The 18333-nt window shown below is 38.0% G+C and overlaps 1 protein-coding gene across 2 annotated transcripts in view; it reads right to left on the bottom strand.

The window, feature by feature from the left end:
• The window catches only part of KLHL1 (kelch like family member 1), a 168008-nt gene that overhangs the window by 36952 nt on the left and 112723 nt on the right, over positions 1-18333 (bottom strand). The window contains exons 6-7 of one of the 2 annotated variants that reach the window (XM_058186471.1): positions 14524-14710; positions 1144-1371 (exon numbers count right to left, since the gene is read on the bottom strand). In XM_058186471.1, coding sequence (XP_058042454.1) covers positions 1144-1371; positions 14524-14710 — 415 coding nt within the window. The remainder of the gene's footprint in view (positions 1-1143; positions 1372-14523; positions 14711-18333) is intronic. The other variant, XM_058186472.1, reaches the window with a different exon arrangement.

The raw sequence follows: 18333 nt of genomic DNA, 5'->3' as shown, positions 1-18333 counted from the left end.
TAGAATAGAATAGAATAGAATAGAATAGAATAGAATTTTTTATTGGCCAAGTGTGATTGGACACACAAGGAATTTGTCTTGGTGCATATGCTCTCAGTGTACATAAAAGAAAAGATACGTTCATCAAGGTACAACATTTACAACACAATTGATGGTCAATATATCAATATAAATCATAAGGATTGCCAGCAACAAGTTATAGTCATACAGTCATAAGTGGAAAGAGATTGGTGATGGGAACTATGAGAAGATTAATAGTAGTGCAGATTCAGTAAATAGTTTGACAGATCAGGATTTATTTAGAACAGGATTTATCTAGAAGGTCACTACTCTATCCAAAACATTACTAACTTTCAGAAAACAAAGTTTTCACTTTGTTGAAGTGAAAATGTTTCACTTCAAACATTTTCTGTTATGAAAAACTGTGGAGCTACTTGTAATTTGAAGACTGAAATGATGATGTCTCTATATGAGTGGCTTCAGTCCACTAAATTATAACTTTAAGTACATTTCTTGGGGGGGAAAATATGATGTGTTTGCTGCTAATTGAAAATGAAAGAAGTATATTCTGAAGTTTATTTACAAATCATATGATATGTTATATGGTGGTGCAGTGGTTAGAGTGCAGTACTGCAGGCTACTTCTGCTGCCTGCCGGCTGCCTGCAATTTAGCAGTTCAAATCTCACCAGGCTCAAGGTTGATTCAGCCTTCCATCCTTCTGAGGTGGGTAAAAGGAGACCCACTGTAAACCACTTAGAGAGAGGGCTGTAAAGCACTGTGAAGTGCTTTTAATTCTAAGTGCTATTGCTATTCTAAAATCATAATAAAGTACAGATTTTCAATCTTTCTTTATGCCCTGTTGATATTTCCTACCACTATGAATAAAATACTGTTATGTTTACTCTATTTACTCTTAACTTAACATTTGCTCTAAGTTACATTTGATATGGAAGCTGCTCTAAGTTTCAACACCTTTTTGTTGATGGGCCAATTTAAGAATAGAGAATTGTTTTCATTTTTCGCTGGCTTGCATCATCTAGCGGACTTGTGGCTATTGACACAAAATCACCCGCATTGTCTTATGACCCATTTTTCCCCCCATCGCATTTGATGCAGATATCTTTCATAAAGGGAACTCTTACCTAAGCCATGTCTGTGAGTAGACATTGGAGGCAAGACCGTCCAAGCCTTGGTTTTTGGATTATAACATTCAACCGTGTTTAATGTCTTTAAGCCATCTCGCCCTCCAATAACAAAGAGCTTGTCATCAATAACAGCCACACCAAACTGTAGCCGTCTTCCATTCATTACTCCAGCTTGGATCCATATATTGGTCCTAAGGTCGTACTTCTCAATGGTTGTAGCACCTGCTGAGAAACATCAATAATGAAATTAGTGAGTGCACAGAAGGACTTGCATGATTTATAGCAAGTATATATAGTATATATAGCATATAATGTATGTGTGTGTGTGTGTATATACATACATACATACATACATATATATATATAAGCCTTCTGTGAAAGTAAACACCCCACCCCCATTATTTATCAGCAAACACATTCATTCCACACATTTCTTTCCCATTGTAGTTAAAACAAAAGCCCAGCGATCTTGGCAAATGCACAGATCCTTGAATCCAGTTATTAAGACAGAGTGTATCTGTGCAATTCTCACAGTTCCTAAGCAGCCATTTCAGGTTTTACTTCCCTGTTATTTTGGCAGCTTATCATACAGTAAGCCCCCAGGAGAACAAATTAATTATTTTAAAATTCAGATGAGAGAATAACACCTCATTAAAGCTCTCAGTTACTACATGTTGTGTTTGGGTTGGAATATCTCCCACTGCTAGTTGGAGCCACATACTGCGAGGCTGAGATTCAAGGTTTACTCTTCCTGTATTTTCCATCACATTTGTATGTTTCTGTCTTCCATAGCGTTTCTTACCGATATGATGCAGAATGAAAGCTACTTTTCCAAAAAGTCCAACTTCTTTTCAATGTAGGAATCCAAGTTAAAGCATCCTGGATAGAATCTTCAACAACCTACCAAAGAGGGGTGATCTGCCAATCTGAGTAACCATATTTTTTGGAATATAAAATGCATCTTTTTCCCCCCAAAAGGAGGGTGAAAATCTGGGTGCATCTTATACTCCGAATGTAGCCCTGCCCAGCTCCTCAAACGGAGGTTTCAGAGGCTGAAAAAAGCATCAGAAATGAAGCTTCAGAAAAGAAGCCCCCAAACAGAGCTTCAGAGACTTTTTTTCTGAAGGTGTTTCAGAGACTTTCAGATATTTCAGAAGCAGAAAAAGAAAAAAAAAAAAAGCAAAGCACAGAGCTCAAAACCAAGGAACCTGTTGCTAAAATTCACCTCTGGAAACAGTTGATTGGGGGTATTCGGGGAGGCCGATCCACCTGCCAATCAGCTTCTTTCTTATTTTCCTCCCCAAAAACTAAGGTGTGTCTTATACTCTGAAAAATACTGTACAATTGTAGGAAGTGGCTCAAGAAATTTATAGCCTTAACCAACAGAATACAAAACAATGCAGTTCTGTTTTGTTTTGGGAAAACTTTTCTAAATGGGAAAGATTAAAAATCAAAGAGAAAGCAGGTGTGCTATTGTTTACCGTTAAATATTTTTAATTTATTTCTCTATACACTTATGCTGTTTCTGTAAAGCAGTGTTTCAAAATAAAGATTGTATAGAAATGAAATATCTACTCTCCTAACCAAAAAACAAACAAACAAAAGAGCCATTAAACTCGGCTGAAATGAAAGTGTTTAATAATAAAAGTTGTTGTGTAATTTGAATTCTATTTGAATCTCAGTGTAACAGAATAATTATAATTAATGCAACCGTAGATATTAAAATTTCTTCTAATTTGCTCCTTAGTACAAGAAATACGAGCTAATGCCTGCATTCAATTATATTTAAATGTTTTTTCCGTAGTTGTTAATTCAGAACAGCAACTTATACAAAGAAATAACCCTCTAATTAGAATGAATTAAATTCAACATTCTACCCATTGTATTACCAAGCATATTGCTTGAAAATATCATGGACTTTGCCAGTTTACAGAAGTGGCTGTTTAGATTGTGATATTCCAAAGCAAAACCAATACTTTGGAGTTGTAACTTGGCTAATGCATTTAAAAAGCTTTGGAACTAATTTTGCAATAAAAGTTGACATAGAATCTTTTAGAAATTGATTTATAACTGCAGGATCTAGAAAGTAATTCCCTGAAGATGGACTCCATCCAGTGTGAGTCCGAAAGCTTGGAAGTCCAAAACCTGTGGTCCCAGTGACCAACACAAATTGGATCCTGCAACATTATCCTGGGATACTTATTTTGTTGTTGTTAGTTGTGAAGTCATGTCCGACCCATTGCGACCCCATGGACAACTTTCTTCCAGGCCTTTTTGTCCTCTATCATCCTCTGGAGCCCATTTAACCTAAGCACAGTTATTACAACAATTGTTGTTGTTCTTAGTTGCAAAGTCATGTCCGACCAATCACGACCCCATGAACAATGTTCATCTAGGCCTTCCTGTCCTCTACCATCCTCTAGAGTCCATTTAAGCTCACAGCCTACTGCTTCAGTGACTCCATCCAGCCACCTCTTTCTTTGTCATCCCATTCTTCTTTTGCCCTCAATCTTTCCCAGCATTAGCTTCTTCTCCAGTGGGTCCTTCCTTCTCATTAGGTGGCCAAAGTATTTGAGTTTCCACTTCAGGATCTGGCCTTCTAAAGAGCAGTCAGGGTTGATCTCCTCTAGGACTGACCGGTTTGATCGCCTTGTAGTCCAAGGGACTCGCAGGAATCTTCTCCAGCACCATAGTTCAAAGGCCTCAATTCTTTGGCGCTCAGCCTTTCTTAAGGTCCAACTTTCACGACCATACATTGCAACTGGGTATACAAATATGTATAATATTTGGATATTGATTTCTTATTTTGTATTTGGCAAGAGGCTATTATTTTTATTGGACACATGATTTCAGGCAACCAGTCGAGTCTGTTCAACATTGTTTAGTGCTTTCTCTCACACATCTTCCTGTAAACTATTTTTGATGTAAATCTATAACCATTACTGTAACTGAAATTTTTAGAAATGAGAGCTGCCATTCAAATTTTAGATAAGTTCCAAGGGAACTGGATTTTTCTGTTGTAGAAGCATCGGGTTAAATAAGGATTCCTAAAATAATATTTTGTAAAAGTAGATAGGATTAGAAAATATGTCTCTATGCAACTCTGTAATTAAGTGTACGCTTCGGTGCTACAGATAAACAGTTTATGAGATTTTACATATTTAACAGTGAGTTTGGTCTTAACTCTTTGCATAGATGTCCCCAAATTACCAACTGTTTTCCTAAGGTAGAACTCTATCAGTTAGAAACTCCATAATATAAGCTATTATATCTGATTGTATGATATCTGACCATAGAATAAACCACATGCATGTTTATTTTCAATGAAAATTTTAAATAAGAATCAACAGCTACATGTTTGAACATCTCTGGGGGGAAATGTCAGATAAATATTCTTATTCTTTCTGCTGCCTAAGTTATTTTCTGTCTTCTAATGGAACTCTCCTTGATATCTGTGTCAATAACTCAGTTCAATAACATTTGTTCCACTTCAATAGATTCATTTTTTTTATTTCAATACATACAGTTTCAAGCCAAGGTCATTAACTTATACCTACTTGAAGCAACATTACTAAATCTTGAGCAAGTGGTCAAGGTACAGTATATGTCAGCAGCAGTTTTAATAGGAGCAGGATCAGCCAAAAGTGTTCTCCAGGAAATATGATTAGCAGGCTTACTGCAATAACAAGATAACCTCAAAGGGGATTTAACATTAACATATTTCTATAATTTTGAGTTCAGACGTAGTCATACTAAGTTAATCAGGTCTGGTTTTAAGTCCCACTGATGAATATACATCTATCTCATAGGTTCTTCTTTCCCTAAAGTAAAATATGGCAGCTTTAATTGATGACTAACGTAGTAAACTCATATATTCATGCATTTAAATGCGAATTATATGTGTGTGTGTGTGTGTGTGTGTGTGTGTTTTCATAAGTTTTCATGGGTATAGGTATGTAGGTCTTGGTATATTCGGGTCTTTTCCTGTGTAAGGTTGAGAGTATTTTGGCGACATTTCAACAAGGTCTCACTCATCATCTTCAGGCTGGTGCTTTCGGCTTCATGCTTGTGCAAGCAAAGCATGGTCGGAGCTGCCGTCTCTCTGTAAATACTGGTGGGGAGGTGGGGAGTTTTGCTGTAAGTGAGTTGGTTGGCTGTGTGGTTGCATCTTGATTGGTAGATGTTTGCAGATTAGACAGCTTTTCGTAGCATCCTGTGTGGGTGTGGTCCTAGTTGTGTGCCCATTAGTCTTTTGTCTTGTAATGACCTGGTTAATGGGCTGTGTGGAAACATCCTGAGATCTGGGAATGTGACCTCCTGTAGTGGTAATGGGTAATAATAATGGTAATAATATGCCAAGACCTACATGTCTGTCTATCTATCTATCTATCTATCTATCTATCTATCTATCTATCTATCTATCTATCTATCTATCTATCTATCTATCTATCTATCTATCCATCCATCCATCCATCCATCCATCCATCCATCCATCCATCCATCCATCCATCCATCCATCCATCCATCCATCCATCCATCTATCTATCTATCTATCTATCTATCTATCTATCTATCTATCTATCTATCTATCTACACACACACACACACACACACACACACACACACACACACACACACACACACAGTAGTCCTTGGCTTACAAGAGTTCATTTAGTGAACGTGTTCAAAATTACAACGGCACTGAAAAAATCAGACTTATGACTTATGTAAATATAAAGAAATATATGCTTAAAAGGGAAAATAATGGATAAGGTAGTAAGATATGATAAAATTAGATCCACCTTTGGAAAAAATTAATACGAAGAAATAATTGTGAAAAATTAAATGATTGCATGATTGTGTTTAAAGAAAATTAGATTTAAAAACTGTGCAAAACATATATGATAAAAGGAGAAATAAAGAGAATAATTTGAAATAGGCGAAGATAAGGAGGCTGGGGCGGATGGTAATATTGATTATATATTCTATAAAAATATAAAGAAGAGATAAAAGGGGAAAGTAGAATATTGGCAGAACTTGGAATATATAGTAAATCCGGAGAAAATAAGCTGTATGAATTTTGACTCAGTCAATACTCTATTCAGAAAATATGCATTTTATGTTTGTATGTCTGAAAAAATTAAAAAAAATTGTTTTAAAAAAAACAAAATTACAACGGCAGTGAAAAATGTGACTCATGACCGTTTTTCACAGTTAAAACCTTTGCAACACTCCTATCATCATGTGATCAAAATTCAGATGTTCATCTTAATGAGCTTCTGACAAAAAACCGAGGTTCACTTAACAACAGGCTCAACAGGCTAATGCAGTCTGTTATTAACACAGCTGCCTGCAATTATATACAATTACTGCAGGCCCAAGGTTGACTCAGCCTTCCATCCTTTATAAGGTAGGTAAAATAAGGACCCAGATTGTTGGGGGGGGGGCAATACAAGTTGACTTTGTATATAATATACAAATGGATGAGACTATTGCCTTAAACAATGTAAGCCGCCCTGAGTCTTCGGAGAAGGGCGGGATATAAACTCAAATAAATAAATAAATAAAAAAACCCGGGTGACTAACTTATCCACTGCAATGATTCACTTAACAATGATGGCAAGAAAAGTTGTAACATGGGGCAAAACTCACTTAAGAAATGTCTCACTTAACAGCAACAAAAATTCATGATAATAACAATCATCATATTGTTTACATCTCTTCTCTTAGGATATTTTCTACTCTTCTTTAATCTCTTTCTTTTATTTCCAACTTCCATTTTTTCTTCTCTAACCATTGATAAAATTATGATTAGGATTATTATGCTTAATATTATTATTATATTCTTATTAGAAGAGATGTTAAGAGGGAAAAATGAATAGGTTTACTATGTTCAATGCTATAATTGTAAGATCAGAGTATTAATACAATGTAATGAATGCTGTTGTAAATCTTGATGGTTATTGCACAGAGATATTTGTACCAGTTGACACACTGTTTAGAGGAAGATGGAATGTTTATATTAAAAATATTTAAAAAAAAAAAAGATGGGTTCAATTGTGATTGTAAGTCGAGGATTACCTGTACATATACAACATCATCATCATCATCATCATTATTATTATTTACGCAAAATGACAGTATACACAGCAAACAAGATAATTATGCTGGATTTCGTGTCACAGATCACTAGTCGAACACTTCCCAAGCGTTTAGAATTGCGTGATGTATCGGTGAATTATGCGAGCAGATCCCAGTAAGGTGACCTTCTGCAGCTGACCAATGGTGATCTTGTCAGCGCCAATTGCTTTTAAGTGCTTGCCTAGGTCTTTAGGTACAGCTCCCAGTGTGCTGAGGACCACTTGAACCACCTGCACTGGTTTATGCCAGAGTCTCTGCAATTCGATTCTCAAATCTTGATATCTGGTGACCTTTTCAAGTTGTTTCTCATCAATTCTGCTGTCACCAGGTATAGCAATATCGACTATCCACACTTTTTTCTTTTCCACAATCGTGATATCCAGGATATTGTGTTCCAACACTTTATCAGTCTGTATTCGGAAATCCCACAGTAATTTTGCATGCTCATTTTCAATCACTTTTTCAGGCTTATGATCCCACCAGTTCTTTGCTACAGGCAGATGGTAGTTATGACACAAGTTCCAGTGGACCATCTGAGCAACTGTGTTGTGACGTTGTTCGTAGTTGGTCTGAGCTATTGTCTTACAACAGCTCAGTATGTGATCAATGGTTTCATCTGCTTCTTTGCAGAGTCTGCATTTGGGATCATCAGCAGATTTTTCTATTCTGGCTTTGATTACATTTGTTCTAATGGCTTGTTCTTGGGCCGCAAGAACTAGGCCTTCTGTGTTTTTTTTTAAATATTATTATTATTATTATTATTATTATTATTATTATTATTATTATTATTATTATTATTATTATTATTATTATTTGGGGGGATTGATGCCTCAATGGTTAAAGTCATCGAAGCTTGTCAGCTGGGAGACCTGAATGCTGCAAGATAGAGTGAATTCCCATCCTTGTCCCAGCTCCTGATCACCTAGCAATTCGAAAGCATACAAATGCGAGTAGATCAATAGGTACCATTTCAGTGGGAAGATAACAGCATTCTGTGCCCCTTGGCATACAGTCATGCTGTCCACATGTCCACAGAAATATCTTTGGACAACACTGGTTCTCTGGCTAAGAAATGGAGATGAGCACCCCTCACTATACCCAGACACAACTGGACAGAGAAAACCTTTACCTTTATATATCATGTGGCTAGGTATTTAAAACTACAATATATATCCTGATTGGCATTTAATAATTGTAATAATATTAATTAGCATGATAATATTTCATACAGGATATATTTCTTTTAGTTACCTGTCAAGGAATGTTATGAATATTGGTTTAAAATAACTCAGCTCTTCAACTATAATAGAATAGAATAGAATAGAATTTTTTATTGGCCAAGTGTGATTGGACACACAAGGAATTTGTCTTGGTGCATACGCTCTCAGTGTACGTAAAAGAAAAGATACGTTCATCAAGGTAAGCAGCCTTCTCAAGAGCTCACTTTTATTCTATATTAGTGGTATGTGATTTAGGTCAACAGTATCCTGTTCTCTGCTTATTTATCCTATTCCCAAATAGTACCTAAACTGCAAATGCTTATAAAGTCTTGTTATAAACTCTTCAAATTCTACAGCAAAATATCTCCTAGGAAATGTATATAGATATCGGTCATGTTGTTCCCAAAGTTTAAGAATGGGGCTTGACATCGCTGCTCAATGATAAATCTATGTTTAAAAACAAAAATAGAAATAGAAATAGAAAGCTTATTGGGGGCATTATTTCCACAATGGAATAAAGTGTCATTCTCTAAAGAATAAAATGGAATAGCTGACAGTCTTAAATTAAAACGCCTGGAATGTTATTCCTAATTTAAAGACTTTTTTCCCCTGCAAATAAGCTCTCAATCGTTGTTAACGCTGAAAAGATTTTTACAGGCTGCTGTGGGGCTATTCAGCATTTTCCCATCTCTTTCTCAACTTTTTCTTTTCCTGCTTCTGTGATGATTTATTTTTAGGGGTTTGAAGGATCTTGCTGAGACACCCTTTGCTCAATCTTTTTTTTTCCCCATGAAACCTGAGTATTGACGATGATTAAGCCAACTTAGATTGGAAGGGATATTTTTTCTAAGGCTTCCAAAAGAACAAAAGTATGACCAGAATTATTGGAGGGTAGAAGTTCACTGTACCTATTTATTAATTTAGACAAGTACTTGTGCGACTAACTCTGCAGAGCAATGTCTCACATTCCCATTTCTTCTGAACATATGATATATATTTTTTTTACTCTAAGACCCTATAAAGACTGTAATTAGTGTAGGAATTGGTCTTTTCCATATTCCAGCTCTGCACAACTTTGGATGTATATGGGGAGTTGGTGCTAAGGATGATGAGCACCTGCTGAGGTTGGCCCAGTAGCAAAATCCAATTTTTTTTACAACCGGTTCTGCGGGCGTGGCTTGGTGGGCGTGGCTTGGTGGGCGTGGCTTGGTGGACATAGCAGGGGAAGGATACTGCAAAATCTCTAGTCCCTCCCCACTCCAGGGGGAAGGATACTGCAAAATCCCCATTCCGACCCCCCTCTGGGACCAGCCAGAGGTGGTATTTTCCGGTTCTCCGAACAACTTAAAATTTCTGCTACTGGTTCTCTGAACTGCTCAAAATTTCCACTCCAGAAACTGTCAGAACCTGCTGGATTTTACTCCTGCTTGATACGCTGTGATGATCTCTAGCAAAACTGTAACATGGACAATAATGTACGAAGTGTAGATAAGCTAGTTAATTCTACGTATTATATGAAATGAAGTGTATATAAACTGCGATCAAGAGTTGCATTGGCACAGTGGTTAGAGTGCAGTACCGCAGGATACTTCTGCTGACTGCTGGCTGCCTGTAATTTGGCAAATCAAATCTCATCAGGCTCAAGGTTGAATTGGCCTTTCCTCCTTCCGAGGTGGGTAAAATTCTGATTGTTGAGGGCAATATGCTGACTCTGTAAACCGCTTAAAGAAGACTGTAAAAGCACTGTGAAGTGGTATATAGATCTAAGTGCTGTTGCTATTGCTACTGTTGGCCCTGTTTTGACATCAGTCGTATCAGTTAGATCGGGGCATCAAACTCAAGGCCCGGGATCCAGATCCGGCCTTCAAGTTGCTTAGATCTGACCCATGGGGCTGCCCTGGAAACAGTGGTGCCTCAGACAGCAAAAACATAGCTCAGGAAGGTCTCAGGCAGCCTTCCTTAGCTCCATTTTTGGTGACAGTGGGTTGCAGGAAGCCGTTGCAGCCAAAAATGGAGCTCAGGAGCCCGTTTTCGCTAGCAGAGTACTTGGGCCCCCACAAGCGCCACGAACACGAGTGATGTCGAGCTAGCCACACCCACCCCAGCCCCATGAGGTCAAACACAACCCTGAGGCAGCCCTCGATGAAATTGAGTTTTACACCCCTGAGTTAGATGATACCTAGGCTTTAAGATGTTATAACTGTACACGTCCAGTCTTTATTAAAATTGTAAATATATCCCAATGGTTCTTGCTTTTATTGTTGTATAATTTTAATTGCTATTTAACTTTTATTATTATTATTATTATTATTCTTTATGGTGGTCAGACTATTCCCCAAAGGAGAGTGTGTTATAAACAAATGGTTTGTTGTGTGGAAAAGAAAATTAAAATTTCCTGAATTATGTGTGCCACACTGTTTCTTTATCCAGAAGACATTCTCTTATTTATCAAAGCAATAAAGAAAATCTTAATCCAAACACATTTTTTTTCTGGCTAGGTCAGCATTTTGATTGTACTTTCCCCTTCCAAATTCTGTCTTGCTTTTTGTTCATAAAAGCTACTAGTTCTGGTCCAGTTTTTTTTTTTAAATCTCCAAGCAAGTTTTATCAAAGTTCAAAGCTCTGGCTTTTTCTGAACTCTCTTCTCTGGGGAGAAATTTGGGATTATCGCCAACGTTCCTGGTGAAATTTTGCAAAGCTCTAATATTTAGTACATTACCAGGAAAATATGTATGTTTTTATTACTTACTAGCTGAATACCCGTGCTCTGTTACAAAACTATGTGATTGGGCTTGATAAATCGACACTTACAGCTTGAAAATTAAGGAGTAGTTTATGATTAGCCTCTCCTCTCCCCTTCTCTCCCTCAGCCTTGCCCCACAGAAGCCTCCCCTATCCTATCCCTTTGTCTCCCTCAGCCTTGCCCTACAGAAGCCTCCCCTATCCTCTCCCCTTCTCTCCCTCAGCCTTGCCCCACAGAAGCCTCCTCTATCCTATCCCTTTGTCTCCCTCAGGCTTGCCCCACAGAAGCCTCCCCTATCCTATCCCTTTGTCTCCCTCAGCCTTGCCCCAAAGAAGCCTCCCTTATCCTATCCCCTTCTATCCCTCAGCCTTGCCCCACAGAAGCCTCTCCTGTCCTATCCCATTCTCTCCAGAGTTATTTTCAGGTTGGGAGGGGGAGTAGATTAGCATCAGTGTGTTAATAATAATATAAGAAATACTGATGATCTGATGGTCATTTTATAAAATCCTTTCTGAGTGAGCACCTAAAAGCCAAGAGGAACATATGTGCCAAATTTCAAGTTTGTAGGCTTTATGGTTCTGGAGATTTCGTGATCGTGGTGTGAGTGGTATTTCACACACACACACACACACACACACACACACACACACACACACACACACACAGTGAGAGAGAGAGGGAGAGATATTTTTATTATGAGCTGGTTCAGAGAGTCCTTTAGAGTTTACTTCTTTCTCTTTTTAATTCTTTCATGCCTGTGAAACACCATACTGCAATTTCTTTTGGTGTTGGTTTTTCAAACAGCGAGCATAGCAGGATGTCATTCCAAGGAGTTTTTAAAAAGATACCCGATTTAAAAAGCAAAGTAGTTTCTTAAGTTAAATCATATTTCTTTTCTGTCAGATCATCACTTTCGATCCACGAGGGGCAAATTGTCGTCAAACATGTCACTAACTTTACCTACTTGCCTGGAAGCCTTCCCAAGACTATCCTTAGCCAAGACTCAAGGTGAGTTTGTTCTCGGTGTCCATAAACACTAGTGTATTATTAATGTTTATGTAACTGTTAATTTTATATCGGGGTGAAAGCAGATTGTTGTTTTTTTTCTTTAGAGGAAGAATTATTGGTCTAATAATAAAAACTAGAAATACATTAGCAACTATAACTTGGCAGTTTTCCCAGCTCATCGTCAGATTCAAAAGACCATACGGGTTCATGAAAATATTTATTTCAGAACTACGTAAAGAAGTTTTTTTTTTAATTTTGACAGGACACAATATGAAGGAACAGGTCAAACCTTCCAAAATGTAAACCACATGCATACTTAAAGGAAAAAGAAGTAAATTAACCTAAGGTGTTACAGTGCCATAAACATCAAACACCATTCATTTTTTCTTGTCCAATGGACTGTAGTTTTTTTCCCGACCAGGCTTAGAAGAATGTCAATTTTAATTATTGTAGAGAATATGTAAATTTCAGTGCAATTATAAATTCAAGGCCGTTGGCTAGAAAAGCTAGCTGTTTTGAAAGTATTTTGTCTAACATTCAAAAGAAAGAAGACAATTATGCCTCTTGCTATAATGGTTTAGCAATCTGTATGATCGTGAAGCTGGTATGTTATATATTTTTAATTTAAATATTCCATGCTGTAGCGTTTTCTACAGAACAGAAAACCAGAAGAGTTCCAGCTTAGATTACTATCCAAACAGAGTCCCATAAGAGCAGGGTTGAAATATAGCTGGTTCTATATGGTTTGAGCGAACCAGTAGCGGTGGTTGTGGGAAGCTCCACCCACCCACATGGACATCATGATATCACTTTTTTGCAACATTTTAAGCCTCTGTGCATGCACAAAAGGCTTTGTGCATGCGCAGACAAGTGCACACATTGGCGAACCGGTAGGGAAGATCAATAAATTTCACCCCTGCAGAAAAGGATTTGGTTTTAAATATGTTCTTTCTGGTCTTCTGACCAACAATAGTTACCGGCTTCAAAATGGCAGCTGGGGACTGGAAAATCAAAATCCTGCCCCTTTTTACATGCATGTATTGTGTGCAACGCACATTGCAAAGGAGCAGGGCTTTGTATATACCCATAGCCATTTTTGGATGCTTTTACCTGTCACTGCAGATGTCACTAGTAAACACTTTAGATTTCTGTGTTTCAACAAATGACCTTATGGGATTTTAGTCCGCTTTGTTTCAGGGCTCCACCTGCCAGAAACTATTTTCAACAATCTAGATGAGACACGATTACCGAACAAATAAGCTGAAGATTTTGGTCAAAGGGAACATTTTGTTCAAAAAAAGCAACCAGAGAGACCTAAAAGAAATCAATAGGAGATGAGTAGATATATTTTCCCTTCCATCAACTTGCTACAACTGTCAAAAACACTAAAGCACCGCAAGATACTTAGACCATTATCCACTCAGCACATTGCAGTCAACTTTAAGCTCTTAATTTGTTATTACTTTATGTAGTTTTTAATCAGTCAAGAACAGATGATGGTGATTTACAATACAATCTTGAAGACACCATGGCTAGTCATACCAGATAAGTTTTAAAAAATGGATATATACAGTAGTGGCCAAAATTGTGGAAACCTTTTGGGAAAAGAGTATTTTCTAAAACTAGCTAATAACACCACTTTTTTGGGGGGTGGGGGAGTAGTACCATAAAATTATGTATTAATGTAAAGGTAATTTAATCAAGAATGTAATGCAAGAACTTTTATGAAGGATTTGCTCTTAGAATAGCAGTTACAGTATAAAGAAAAAAGTGAAACGCTAGAAAAAATGAGATATACAAAATTATCACCATAGAAAAAATGAGATATACAAAAATTATCACCACGTCAGTTAATACTTAGTTGGGCAACCTTTAGCATGAATTAGGGCCTTACAACGTCTTCCCATGGAGTGAACCAAGTCTTTTAGTTCTGCAGCTGTTATAATGTGAAACCAAGATTGAAGGATTGCTTCTATTAACTGGGTTTTATAGCTGGGTCGCTTCTGACTAACAAGTTTCTTTAACAGGGTCCATAGATTTTCAATTGGGTTAAGGTCTGGGCTATTCCCAGGCCATTCCAGCAGTAGAATATGATTATCTTGAAACACCCCCCCTCAAAAAAAAAGTGGTGTTATTAGCCATCAAACCTCAAAAATAAACTTTTCCCAAACGGTTTCAACAATTTTGGCCACTTATGTAGCTAGTACATGAAAGAAGAGTAATCCTTTCCCACTGTCTGTCTGGAAAACAACTATTAACTGGTACCTTTATTGTTGTCCATTCCTCCAACAGCATACAGGGTCCCAACGGTAGACTTCCTTGGCTTTGTTCTTGGACTTTGCATAAGTGTTCGTCTTTCTGGTAAAAGATGGTATTTCATGGCTTCCAGAATCAGCTTCTGACATTCCAAGTCATCTTTAAAAAGTGCATGGTTTTCTAGGTCGGCTAAAATCTGTGAATGATATGAGTTGTGATTTAATAGTGATATTCTACTTTTTTTATTAGCCTGATCCTCAGATCTCCTTGCACAAGCTTCCGTGATGCAGAAGGCTTAGACTTACAAAGGACATTGAGGTTCTGACCTCTTGTTTCAGTAAGTACAAAGTCATAAATAAATCCACAAGAATGACAGTCCAGATAAACAGATAACAAGATGGCCACAGACTTATAAATACCACCTCTGACTGGCCCCGCCCCCATCTATTCTCTGCCTCCCAAGTCCCAGCTGATTAGGAGGAAATGGGGATTTTGCAGTAACCTTTCCCTGGAGTGGGGAGGGAAAGGGGATTTTTTACAGTATTCTTCCCCTGCCACGCCCACCAAGCCACACCCATCAATCCATACCACGCCCACCAAGCCACATGCACAGAACCGGTAGTAAAAAATTTTTGAATCCCACCACTGATTAGCATAGCAAGTGAGAAACTAAACTGTTAGTCATCCTATTTCTCAAAGAAAGCGGTACATTACGATGAAATTGTGAAAACAGGAGACAGACCGACACTTCTGTGCATAGGTGAACATTCTTTTCAATAGAAGTCTTTAAAAAGTATAATGTTAATTCCCATTTTATTTTTTCTCAAGAAATCCTAGCATTTCAACAATAGATGTTCCCCTCTTTTTCCTTATGGAAACATCTTTTTCCCTATGAAAACATCTCTAAATCAGAAATGATACCTAGTTTTTCTTCCCCAATTTCATGGAAAGGAATGCCTAAATCCTAAATCTCCCTATTTTTTTTTTCTGGGAAAAAAAATCTTGTTTTTATATGAAGTTCTCATTCTTTACTCCCCACAACATCTGCAGGAGAAACACAGGATTAGAAAGATCTGTAACAATTGGGAAATATGATTGCTTTTAAAACAATGCCATATTGACAGGTAAATGTATACAGGTAGCCTGCTTAATATGTTCCATAATTGTGTCTCCAAACAGTGGTTGACATTCAAATGGCCATAATCAACTCAGACAATACCCAGCTTGGACAATGCAAGACCAAGGAAACCTTGAAGACTTGCAAAGAACGCTGTCTGGGAATAAGAGAATTAACATTGTTGTAAAGACTGTACATTATTTTGCAATCACATGCAAATGGTGATGACCATTTATTAAACTTGAAAATGGGTAATGGAAAATGTCAGGGTAATGACACTCTCCTTGCAAATACACAAGGAGAAAGAGTGACACACGAAGAGAGACTAGAGAGAAGAGACACCCAGTGTGAGCTTGCATCAGAGCCTGAGGGATTGTGCAACATGGTTGGTTGGTTTGTTTGTTTGTTTATTTATTTTGTCACAACAAAATATATATATATAAACGTCGCCAAGACACTTCCAATTTTACACGGGAGAAAACCCGAGCAACCAAAGACATATATATATATATATAGGTCTTTGGTTGCTCGGGTTTTCTCCCGTGTAAAATTGGAAGTGTCTTGGCGACGTTTCGACGAAGTCTCATTCGTCATCTTCAGGCTTCAGCTTCGTGCTTCTGGGAGCAATGTGTGATCGCAGCTTTTTCTTCCTTTTAACTGCTAGTGGGGGTTTGAACTGATTGGATGGGAGCTTGGCTGTGTTCTGATTGGATGGGGATTTTTTTGTGCTCTGATTGGCTGGGAGTGTGTCCTGTTTGGGTGGGGGCTTGGTTGTGCTCAGATTAGTCTGAGTTGCAGGGGGATTTGAGCTGGTGAGCTGCATTGCTGTTGTTTGGCTTCATGTTCGTGGTCATGCTACATCTTCATGGTGGGTGTCAGTCTGCTGCATGTATGGATTGGAGGGGTTTGAAATGGCTAATGTTGCAGCTGCGACCTGGCTTCTGGTCCTTAGTTGTGCTTCATCATCGGTGTGGGTTTGAGTCTGCTTTCTGGGTGGATATGTGGTGGTGACATCCTGTGTGGCCCTCGTAAGTGTGGGTCTGGTGTCATTTCTTGTGTCAATAAGGGCGGGTTTCTGAGATGATACCTCCCACCTACCAGCCATTTGGAAACCCACCCTTATTGACAAACGTGTCCCTAACACGAGGAATGACACCAGACCCACACTCATGAGGGCCAGCTGATACACATGAGGGGTCTCTAGTGTGCATAAGAGTGCTGGGAGGCTTTGCCCAGTATATATGTGAGAGAGATACTGCATGCAGTAAAGTGATGCTGACAAGGAAACTGTATAAAGGAGGGGTCTCCAACCTTGGCAATTTTAAGACTTGTGGACTTTAACTCCCAGAGTTCCTCAGCCAGCAAAGCAGGCTGAGGAATTCTGGGAGTTGAAGTCCACAAGTATTAAAGTTGCCAAGGTTGGAAACCCCTGGTATAAAGCACAACTGAAGCTGGGGGAGAGCATGTTCACACATCTGCAGGATATGAGAAGGACATTCCTTGAGTTAAAGGAAAGAGGAATGGCAGTTACTGAGTCACGCAAGGTGTATGTGGTGCTCAGTTCCTTGGATAGTTCATGGGACATTATTGTGATTAGTCTAGAGTCCATGCAAGAATGGGAATTAACCATGGCATATTTGACTGGTCGATTGTTTAAGACTTTCTTAAAGATCAGGAATCAAAATGACACTTGCTAAGATTCCTTTGATCAATACATTCTGAAATATCTGTTTGGCTTATAAGTAACTCCAATAAGGAGGAGGAGGAGGAGGAGGAGGAGGAGGAGGAGGAGGAGGAGGAGGAGGAGGAGGAGGAGGAGGAGGAGGAGGAGAAGGAGGAGAAGGAGAAGGAAGAGGAGAAGAAGAAGAAGAAGAAGAAGAAGAAGAAGAAGAAGAAGAAGAAGAAGAAGAAGAAGAAGAAGAAGAAGAAGAAGAAGAAGAAGAAGAAGAAGAAGAAGAAGAAGAAGAAGAAGAAGAAGAAGAAGAAGAAACTGTGACAGATGCAAACAGATGCTTCTGGCCACCTTCTAAAAATGATGGAGAGAGCACCCACATTGGGAGGATGAGTTGCAGAGATAATGATCACATTCATAAAAATGAAAAAGGGAAGATTAGTTGGGAAGTACATTCTTAAGGTTGGGAACGCCTTTGTACATAAGAGGAAAAAATGGTGGCATGCGATGCTAATAACTCCAATAGAAATAAGTTTATCTTTGAGCGAACAGGAAACAAAAAATGAAACCAAGGTGACTTGATAGTCATGCTACAATAAGGAATAGTACCAACCAAATATTCTATAGATTATTTGACCAAAGTTGAAAGACATGGATAAAAAGATAACCTATACAAGAAACAATTTAAGAAAATGAAAGTTACAGATAAAATATTATTTTTTAGAATGTATCTTACAGTTTAAAGTCTCCCTTTAGAACAATATTTTAAGTTACATTTTGTTTATTTTGTCTTTCATCTATAGCTTTTTCAGGAACTTTAAGATGATAGACTCTACATTATCCCAGTGAATTTAAATTTGAAAGAAACCCACAAGACGCTAAAACCGAGACAAAAGCAAACTATATACTAACTTTTCAGGGTAGACTGAATGCTCTACCTGATGTATCAAAGTCCTCGGATGACCCAAAGAATTAATGATTGCACCAAAATCAGAAATTCTAACTCTCAAATTCGCATCCAGCTTTGATT

Source organism: Ahaetulla prasina, chromosome 5 (genome assembly GCF_028640845.1).
Source record: "Ahaetulla prasina isolate Xishuangbanna chromosome 5, ASM2864084v1, whole genome shotgun sequence".
NCBI lineage: Eukaryota > Metazoa > Chordata > Lepidosauria > Squamata > Colubridae > Ahaetulla > Ahaetulla prasina.
Note: the sequence above shows the minus strand (reverse complement) of the source record. Positions and strands in the feature narration are given on the sequence as shown.